This window comes from Dipodomys ordii, unplaced genomic scaffold (genome assembly GCF_000151885.1).
Source record: "Dipodomys ordii isolate 6190 unplaced genomic scaffold, Dord_2.0 Scaffold43, whole genome shotgun sequence".
NCBI lineage: Eukaryota > Metazoa > Chordata > Mammalia > Rodentia > Heteromyidae > Dipodomys > Dipodomys ordii.
In genome coordinates this window covers 1,809,417-1,819,645 of record NW_012267259.1, presented here as the reverse complement: position 1 = coordinate 1,819,645, position 10,229 = coordinate 1,809,417, and the positions used below count along the sequence as shown (strand labels likewise).

Sequence of the window (10,229 nt, the reverse complement as noted above, 5' to 3'; positions counted from 1 at the left end):
CTCACCAGGCCTTGATTTTGCACAGTAAAGACAATAACAACTGCCCTCGTCACTTCACGCTACTTAGATGGCACATGCACAGACTGCCTTAAAAGTGTAAAAGGATATCTCTGCTATCATGCTTATTAATTCCAACCAAGATCTAGAACTGGGTGAGCACCAGTGGCTCATGCTTGTAATCCTAGCTCCTCAGGAGGCTGAGTTCTGAGGCACACAGTTGGAAGTCAGCCCAGGCAAGAAAGTCTGTGAGACTCATCTCCATCCAGCCACCGAAAAAGTTAGAAGTGGTTCAAGTGAGTGGTGAGTGCCAGCCTTGAGCAAGAAGAAAAAAGAAAAAATCTCAGGGACAGCACATAGAGTTCAAGTCCTAGTACCACCAACAACAACAAAAAATCTAGAATTGGAGGTTTTTCCAAGAAGTTAAGGCACTGTTAGGAAAGCAGGATATTTCCAGGAAGAAAGAACACTGTGTGGGATCTCAGAGCCAGCTCTGTGGACAGACAGACATTAACTTCTGCAGAAATGGGTAAAGAACACATCTTCCAACTCCCCGAACAAAAAGACTGCTTCAAAGCAATCACATTTAGCAATCAGCCACCACTGGGGCCAGCATATTGCTCTTTGAGGAAATGACCACTGTTAACCATGGAGAAATAGGCTGGAACCTCCTAAAGCCTCGGGCCACCAATTCTTACATCCTGTGGCCCTCTCCCATGCTTTGATTTCCCCTCCCGGGTGTACTCATGGATCACTGAACTGGATGGAACTCTAGGAACCTCAACCCCATCGGGTTCCAAATCAGAGGCTGATAGAGATGTCTAATTAGTTTAAGTACTCCAAAGGAAAACAACGGGAAAAGAGAAGAGCCGGCGCTGTGTGCTTAGAGGACAAGCTGGGGCAGCGGAAATGCCTAAGACATAGCCAGTGTCCATCCACGTATCCCACCGAACTCCAAGTGGCCAGGCCCTTGCAGCCCACCACACGCAGCCACTCCCCAGCCTGAGCCCGCTGCTAGGAAAGGCACGAAGGGGCCCGGGCATCTCGGTGCTGACACACGAATCCGAACGTGGCTCTGGCGGTTTGGAGTTAGAATGATCTAGAGTTGGGAACTGGAGCTTCCGCAGTGACAGGCCCCTCCTGAGAGAATTCACTGTCATGTTCATCGTAGGGGACAGAGGAAAGGGGGTCTGGCAAGCACGAGCCTCCCGGGCTTCCAGGTGAAGGCGAGGGCGCTCTGTCCCCGGGTCTCAGCAGTAACATTCCTCCTTGTGCTTGGACAGCGGGGTTGGGCGCACGCGCTGTGCGGCAGGACTGTCTGGCCCCTCAGGCTAGCATCATGGGACTGCAAGGAACCGTGAGAATATTGGTTAGCTTTCCACCAGCACACAGGCGAGCCTGTGTCAAGGCCAAGCTTTCTGGCACACCTGTGGGGCCAGTTTACTCCCTTTCTTTTCAGAAGCAATGGAAAGGTCCTCGAAGAAGCTTCTTTCTCCTCCCTGCCCAACAAGCCACAGGTCCACTCTTGAGACATAGCCCACCAATAGCCTTCTTTCTCTAGGCTCCAAGTTGTGCACAACCCAGCATGTGCATTCATGTTTTGTGGAATATACACATAAGAACACACACAGACACACAGAAACACAAGCACACACACACAAGTGGAGGACTATTCAAGTGTCTTTTTGTGTTATTCTAAAAACATGCAAAACTGTCATGTGGCAAGAGGTAGAGTCAAAAGACATGGATTCCAGTCTCCATTGCAGGCAGAGGTCACAGAACCTCTCAGCACCTCAGTCTCCTCATCTGTGAGCAGGCAGTGGGGTCAGGAGGGCAAATGCTAACAGCCAAGCTTATGTCTAGGATGCCACGGCTTCTTTATTATTTAGACTGGCTATGTCCAAAAAGGGAGGAGGTTGAGGTCCAAGGGTCATGGTTCAAAGGCAGCTTGGGTAAAAAACTCAGGAAGACTCTTTTTATCTCCAATTAACCAGCAAAAAGCCAGAAGTGGAGTTGTGGCTCAAGGGGTAGAATGCCAGCCTTGAGCAAAAAGCCAAGTGAGAGCACAAGGCCTTGAGTTCAAGCTTCAGTACTGGCACCAAATTTCTTTTTTAATTTAAAAAGAAGGAATGCAAATCAAACCATATAGTTCTCCGCTGTTAGGAAGTTCAGGGGCAGAAAAGAATAAAATATTGGCCAAGCACCAGTGGCTCATGCCTGTAATCCTAACTACTCAGGAGATCAGGAGACAGATCTGAGGATTGTAGTTTGAAGACAGCCAGGGCAGGCAGTCTGTGAGACTCTTATCTCCAATCAATCACAGAAAAATCCAGAAGTAGAGCTATTACTCAAGTTGGTAGAGTGTTAGCCTTGAGCAGAAGAGCTCAGAGATAGAGTCCTGAGTACTGGCATAAATAAATAAATACAAAATATTGTATCCTGTATCATAGAATAACAGTCCTTCCTGGGTGTGATCAGTCTCCATGGCTATTTGGAGGACTTTCATATGAGCTCACATGAGACTGAGTCTCTTAATGAGATGGGAAGATTTGGACCATGTAAGTCCTGTGATCACTGAGCATAAGGTCTATTGAGGCTCCTAGACAGGAGACAGAGCAGCTGGGGGTACAGCTCAGCCCTCAGGGTTGTCAGACAGTTAATCACAGGGGCCCCTAAGCCTGAGCACAGCTGCTTGATAATTGGTACCCAGACCAAGATGAAACCAAAACCAGACCATTCATCTGAGCAAGTAGAACCTTCATGCTCAGATGAGCAGGCTTCTGAATAAACTGATCTGCTTCAAATCCTCACTCTGCCATCACGATCTGGGAATCTTGGGATAGTGACTTCATCTCCCTGAGCCTCAGTTTCTTTACTTGTATCTAAGGACAACAGTGCCCATCTCCTAAGGTCACTGGAGACAGAATGGGCACCTATGGATGTGCAGGATCACCTTCCAGTACCCAGTGAAGACAAGGGCTTGGGGGGAGACACAGAGGGAAAAGGCCTCCCTCCTCCTTAGCAGACATTTAGGCTCAGAGGGCACATGGCAAGTTCCCATGGAGGAGTCCATTACCGCCCTCCGTGATGTGGGCCTTCCTCCTCTGAAATTATGGGCTTTCCACATGGAGTAGTGAGACACTAAAGCCTTCAGTCTCAGTCAGCTCCAGCTCCACCCATGAGCATTCTGCTTCCCAGAAGGGAGAATCAGGCCTACTGACATCTGTCCACTCATACTTTGACCTTGACCCCACTCCTTAGTACAACCTGGTGTCCAGAAGGAAGCGAGGAAGGCTGGAACCCTCCCAAAGCCCTGGGAGCCACAGTGGAGATATCAGTCTAAGATGAAGGACATGGATGCCAACCCAAGAGATTTAGTGACTGAAAAGACCTCATTCCTGCAAGCCTATATGCAGTGAGCATCTAGAGAATGTGGTAGGGGTATCATTATCATGTAGGCCTCATGCCTGTAATCCCAGCTACTAGAAGGCAAAGATGGGGAGGAATGCAGCTCAAGGCCAGCCCAAGAAAAAGATAGTGAATCACCGTCTCAACAAAAAAGTCAGGGATGGTGGTACATGCCTAGTACTCCAGCTATGTAGGTAAGAGGATCACAGTCAAAGAACAGATCTAGGCAAAACCACTAGACCCTACCTGAAACATAATGAAATAGAAGAAGATCTAGAGACATGAGTTAAGTGATAGATTGCCTGCCTAGCAAGTTTGAGCCTCTAAGTTCAAACCCCAGTACTACAAAGATAACATAAAAGCAAAGAACAAAAACAAAACAACAACAAACACCAAAGAGCAGAGGAGACATTCATGCCCTCCATCACCCCATATTTTCTTTTCTTTTTTTTTTTCCTTTTTTTTTTCTTGCCTGGTTCTGGAGATTGAACTCTAGGCCTAGGAGCTGTCTCTTAAGTTTCTTTTGCTCAAGGCAAGTGTTCAACCACTTGAGCCATAGTGCCACATCTGGCTTTTTTGAGTGGTTTATTGGAGATCTTCAGATCTCAGCCTCCTGAGTAGCTAGGATTACAGGTGTGAGCCACTGATGCCTGGCCCCATATTTTCACTTAAGCATTTGTCTGCCTCCTCCCAGCAGAAGGTCAGCTCCATGAAGAAGGGCCCTTCTATCTGTTTTGTTTCTGCTACTTCCCAAGTCCACCCCCAGCACATGCTAGGTGATCGGCAAAGGTTGTAAGTAGACACAGAGAAAGCCTGGGTACCTGGTTTCATTTTTCATTCGCCAGCCATCTCGACACTTGTGAAACCAGAGCTCTTGGCCAGGGGAGATGCTGGTGTTCTCAAGGTCTTCTGCACAAAACGTCAATCTAAGAAGAAAGAGAAAACACTGATGTAGTCCAGGCTGTAGGGAGTACCAGGTAGTGCCTTCAGGATTCCACCAAATGAAAGGGAGAAAGAGAAGTTTCCATGCTGTCCCCAATGCCAGAGACTTCAGCCTGTTCCTCTCTACAGGACTCCCAACAGCCTCTCTATAACAGCCTTAGCCTTAATCACACCTCGCCTGCTGCCTCCTCTCACCATACAAGGTTGCTTGCCTCTTTTTGTATGAGTGTATGCCGGTACTGGGACTTGAACTCAGGGCCTCACTCTCTTGCTTGACTTTTTCACTCCGGATTGCACTCTACTACCTGAACCACACTTCCACTTCAAGATTTTTTTGTCAGTCATGAGGCTTGAACTTTGGGCCTGGGCACTATCCCTCAGCTCTTCAGCTCAAGGAGAGCATACGACCACTTGAGCCCCAGTGCCACTTCTGGTTTTCTGGTGGTTTATTGGAGATAAGAATCTCATGAGCCGGCACTGGTTGCTCACACCTGTAATCTTAGCTACTCAGAAGGCTGAGATCTGAGGATCACGGTTCAAAGCCAGCCTGGGCAAGAAAGTCCATGAGACTCTTATCTCCAATTAACCACAAGAAAACCAGAAATAACACTGTGGCTCAAGTGGTAGAGCATTTACCTTAGGCAGAAGAGCTCAGGGACAATGCCCAGGCCCAAAGTTCAAGCCCCATGACTGACAAAAAAGAGTCTCATGGACTTTCCTGCCCGGGCTGGCTTTGAACTGCAATCCTCAGATCTCAGCCTCCTGAGTAGCTAGGATTATTCTCACCTGCCACTTCAAGATTTTTGGTGGTTAATTGGAGATAAAAGTCTCGTGGACTTTTCTATGCAGCATAGCCTTGAACCTCGATCCTAAGATTTCGGCCTCCTGAGAAGCCAGGATTATAAGCATGAGCCACCAGTGCCTGACATGACTGCCTGCCTCTTAAAGTCATGGCATCTTGAAAACTGTCTTGTCTTCCTACCCACTGCCCATGACCCTAAGCATTCCTGCACCTCCCAATTTACCACAGATGCATTCCTCATATAAACACTGGCTTTTGCTATTACCATTATTCTTATGCCATGAAGTTAAAAATGAGCATCTTATTTTACTATAACCCCATGCCTCTTGAAACTGCTTATGGTGCGAGATCTGTGGTTGACTTCTCCCCTAGACTGCAAGCTACTTGAACAAAGGAATTTAAGGAGCCTCTAGGATCATGCTCTATACATAGCCATTGTCAAGAGCAAATGGAATTGGGCTGCAAATTACAATCAAAGGCTTAGTAAAAGGACACCTAAGGCTAGGCACCAGTGGCTCATGCCCTGTAATCCTAAGTACTCAGGAGGCTGAGATCTGAGGGTTGAGATTCAAAGCCAGCCCAGGCATAAGCTGGCTTCACAAGAGCTCTGAACAAAAAAGAAAGGAAGAAAGGAAGGAAGGAAGGAAGAGATGCACAATTAAGAAGATCACAGGATTAGGGCTACCATCTCTGAGACCCTCCAGTTCACTGGGGTTAAGACCAGAGGAGAGAATCCAAGGCTCCAGTTCACTCCCTCTGCTCCCAAGCCAGCCACAGATGATGGATAGAAACAAGACATGGGAAGAATTGTAATGGAGCAAGCATTAGAGGAGGGACAAAGAAGGTGGGAGCAGCTGCCTCCACACCCCGCCCCCAGCCCCAAGGCTGGCATTGGCCACTCTACAGTGGAGGGTAGGACTTGGATAAGAAAACCTCTCTGGACAAAGGTCTCCCAGGCCTTCCCGGGCCCCTATTGAGACAGAGGCTGCTCTGAGAGGCAGCACTGTATGAAGGGCTGACATAGAAAGGTCTGGATCTTTCATGCTAAGCTTGAAATGGGGAAGCTGCCAGCTGACTTGGCACAGAGAGCTCCCTGTCATTTGAAGATGGGACCCCAGCCCACATTCCGTATTGATACAGCCTCTGAAGGACACACACAGAGAGAGAGAGAGAGAGAGTAATGAGATGCTAAGCAAGAATGGGTCCTCTCCAAGACCCCATCTGTGGGACAGGGTCCTCCGGTTTGCCTCACAAGAAACTGATCAACCAGGCAGCATGCCTGAAAAAGCCCTGTCCAGGGCTGGGTAGAGTGCTTGCCTAGCAAACAGGAGGCTCTGAGTTCAAATCCTAGTACCACCAAAAACAAAATTTAAAAAAAAATCCCAAAAGCCTGGTCTAGAAGAACTGCCCTTCCTCCCCGCTCTCCCCCCCCCACCCCACAATAGATCAAGGGCTGAATTTCAGTTCCTACCCCACTCTCTTACCCCACTCAGCCAAGGGCCAGAATCCTTGATTAGAAAGCCAAATTTCCACATTGCAGAGTTGCTTGAGACTTGCGTCCATGCTCTGAATACAAACATTGTAGGTGACACGGGGCAAAAGAAAGATGTGGCAGAGACACAATGTGTCGGTAGATAGGTGGGCAGAGGGGTAGGAGGACTTACTTCTGCTGGGTTTCCCCAGACTTGACCCGAATGCGCCGGATGTGCAGCTCCCTGGAGGGGTTGCTGGGTTGAGACAGATAGCTGCGAAGCTCCTTCCACAGACTGTACCAGGACTGAGCTGTCCCCTCCCAGGTGAGTTTAATCTTCAAGAGATCACCCAAGTCCTCTTCAGTGTAGACCAGGAAGGTGTTGGTGGCGTTCAGGTTGATCTGATCCACGCTACAAAAGTGAGACAGAAATTTGTTCCACACTTTGCTATCTGGGAAACTGCCACACTGTGTGGGGTGACGTGGGGGAAGATCCTCCCTCACAACCGGAAAGAGGCATCAGGTCCCACCCACAAGACCAAGGACAGAGCTCAGTTGTGTTCCCACAGTCCCCGATGTCCTCTCAAAACCATTCCTGAGCATTTCAGCATTTGGAGTTCCCAGGGAGACAGGACCAAGAAGGAGCGTAAGTAAGAAACCGAGAAGTCACATCCCACACACCTGTGCTGTCCCTCTCCCCCACAGACATCTGTCTCCTGCCCAAGTCCTAGCCCTTTCCCATTTTGATTCTCCTGCCTCAGCTCCCAACTGCTTGGATTACAGGCATGTGCCACCAGACCTGGCGCTACGGTATTTCTTCACAATCCCAACATTAATTGGCAGGATGCCTGTCCCTGGTGGGAATCAGGGACACAGGGCCACATGCCCCTCCTGTATTGCATTAGTAGAGAAGCTCCAAGGATGACATTCATGAAGTTCCAGGTTTCCTAAAGCCTCGGGTGTCAGGCGTTGCCTGAACTGAAACAGCAGTTTCTGTATAGCTGATCCATTTATTTCCCATGCTGCTGATTCACCTCAGGAGCCTCCCTCCCAGAAACCTTCTGAGTCAAGGGCTTGAAGGAAAATGCACAGAGAAAGAGAGACCTCAGAGGCCAGCAAGAACCACCCAGTTCTTCCCTCTGGGCAATCTGACTACACTCTGCCCTTGTGCCAATGAGCCTTTGTGCCTTCTCTTGTCAGACCAGCTGGGTCTCTGTCCTGAACCAAAGTTGCAGATCACACAACTTACATTTCCAATGGTAGAGTCTGGGAGTCTGCATTAGTGCCATACAGGGTGACATAGAAGGTGGGCTCCAGTTCTCCCCTGTTCTTGTAACTGAAGATGTGGATTTTCATCTGATAATGGTAAACTGCAGACACGGCAGAACAAAGACATTTGTGAGTTTCACAAGCCTTCTCAGGGTCCATAATGAGTTATCTACCATACTGAGTTTTAGAGACTGATAACCTTTTGGTACAGTGCAACCTCCAACCTCCTTCTGTTCTCATTTTATCCAAGAGCATAAAACATCATGAAAGCATCAAATGAACTTGCGCATAAAAAGAGGTTTCGGGAATTTAGTTCAGGTTCTTTCTAGCTGTGTGATCCTGGATTAAAGAACACAATATCAATGTCTCTGAGTCTCAACTTCCTCTTGCACAAAATCCATAAAGCACAATGGTTTTGCCAGGCACTGATGGCTCATAATTGTAATCTTAGCTATTCAGGAAGGTGAGATCTAAAGAACGCCATGAAAAGTTAGCCTGTGCAGGAAAGACTGTGAGACTCTTATTTATAATTAACAAGTCAAAGCTGGAAGTGGAGTTGTAGCTTAAGTGGTAGAGTGACAACTTTGAGGGGAAAAAGCTAAAGGAGATTTCTCTGGCTAAGTTCAATCCCCAGTACTGACACAAAAACAAGAAAATGTGGTTTTATAAAATGTTATAAAAATGTAATCCATTGATCTTCCATTCATTCTGCTTCACATTTTGTTGAAATCAAAGGAGAAAGCAACTTTGAAATAGTGTTGGAGAGTTCAATAAGATAAAATTTAAGCTACTTATTCAATAATTGTGGGGTCATAAACGGTTCCTCACCATTATACACCGTGATCTGATCTACAATACTTGGTATAATTGAGCTGTTCAGTAGCAAGGTACTAAGGAGGAGGAGAAAGACAAAGGGGCCCCCTGTGGCTGGAAGATTACCTCTGAAAGGCATGCCTGCACGAGTTTTGAGGTACATTTTGCTGTTCCTCTTGTTTCTCATTTTTTTAACATTGTAGCCAATGCTATTACAACGATTCTTCCGGCAGCTGAGACAGATCCCCTTTTTGAAACGGTTGGAGTCCGTGCACTGGAAGGCAAAGCTTGGCTTGTCCTGATTCACCAGGGAGTCAACAAAGAGATGTACAGCTCGCTCATGCTCACATTTCACCCCCTCTGTGATTGCTGGAGAAGTGGAGGAGAAACAAAACATGCAGAACAAGCCTCCTCTGGATGATTACAATGTTCAATCAACAATTACTAGACACCTCATCAGTGAAAGCTGTGCTTAGTGAAGCTGTTAATAAGGTGCCTGTGATATGCTAGGCTCTTGTGAAGGGAAAGGATTTATGAACATTCCAGCCAGTAGCTGTTTTCTCTCTTGATTAGAAGACATCACTAATACACAGAGAGAGATAAAGAACAAGAGGGGCTGGGAAGGTGGCTCAGTGGTAGAGCACTTGCCTTGCATGCATGAGGCCCTGGGTTCGATTCCTCAGCACCACATATGCAAAAAGAAAAAAGCCGGAAGTGGTACTGTGGCTCAAGTAGTAGAGCGTTAGCCTTGAGCTGAAGAGCTGAAGGAGAGCACCCAGGCCCAGAATTCAGGCCCCACAACCGGACCCCCCCCCCAAAAAAAAGAACAAGAGAATTCTTGTAAGGGCTAAACAGAAGGATGTAGATATGTGTGTGGTACAGTCACCAAGTCCTAACAGATCTATATGGTTAGAAAGTGCAGAAAATGCAACAAATGCTACCCTTCATCTCATCCAGGCTCAGCAAATTATGGATATGATGGCTCCATACTTTTGTAAATGAAGCTTTACTGGAACATAACCATCCATATTTCATATTTGTTGGTTTATGTATTCTCTATGGTTGCTTTCATGCTATCACAGCAGAGTGGAGCTGAAAGAAAGTCCTATAAGCCTACAATATTTACTGAGTAACCCTTTAAGAAAATACCAGCATCATTTATTCCAATCCCTTCAATTACAGACCCAAAGGCCCTTAGAGATGAGACAATTTGTTCAGGGTCATGGAGATACTTGGTTGTCAAGAAGATAATTGGAACCAGGTGCTGCTGACTCACACCTATAATCCTAGTGAATCAGGAGGCTGAGATCTGAAGATTCCAGTTCAAAAGCCAGCCCAGGTAAATCCAAGAGACTCTGATCTCCAGCAAAAAAAAAACAGAACTGCAGGTATGGTTCAAGTGGTAGAGCATCAAAAGCCAAGTGAGAGGATGAGGTCCTGAGTTCAAGCCCCAGCACAAGCACAAAGGGAAGAGAGATGGACGGAGGAAAAAAAGAAGGTAGGAAGGTAGGTAGGAAGGAAGGAAGG

General features: G+C 47.2%; 1 protein-coding gene across 1 annotated transcript in view; it reads right to left on the bottom strand.

Annotated features, from left to right (window-relative positions):
* Nucleotides 1-345: 345 nt before the first annotated feature.
* Nucleotides 346-10,229, bottom strand: part of Lipg (lipase, endothelial) — a 25,544-nt gene continuing 15,660 nt past the window's right edge. The window contains exons 6-10 of the mRNA XM_013018871.1: nt 8,829-9,071; nt 7,870-7,990; nt 6,814-7,032; nt 4,227-4,331; nt 346-1,342 (exon numbers count right to left, since the gene is read on the bottom strand). Coding sequence (XP_012874325.1) covers nt 1,324-1,342; nt 4,227-4,331; nt 6,814-7,032; nt 7,870-7,990; nt 8,829-9,071 — 707 coding nt within the window. The 3' untranslated portion in view covers nt 346-1,323. The remainder of the gene's footprint in view (nt 1,343-4,226; nt 4,332-6,813; nt 7,033-7,869; nt 7,991-8,828; nt 9,072-10,229) is intronic.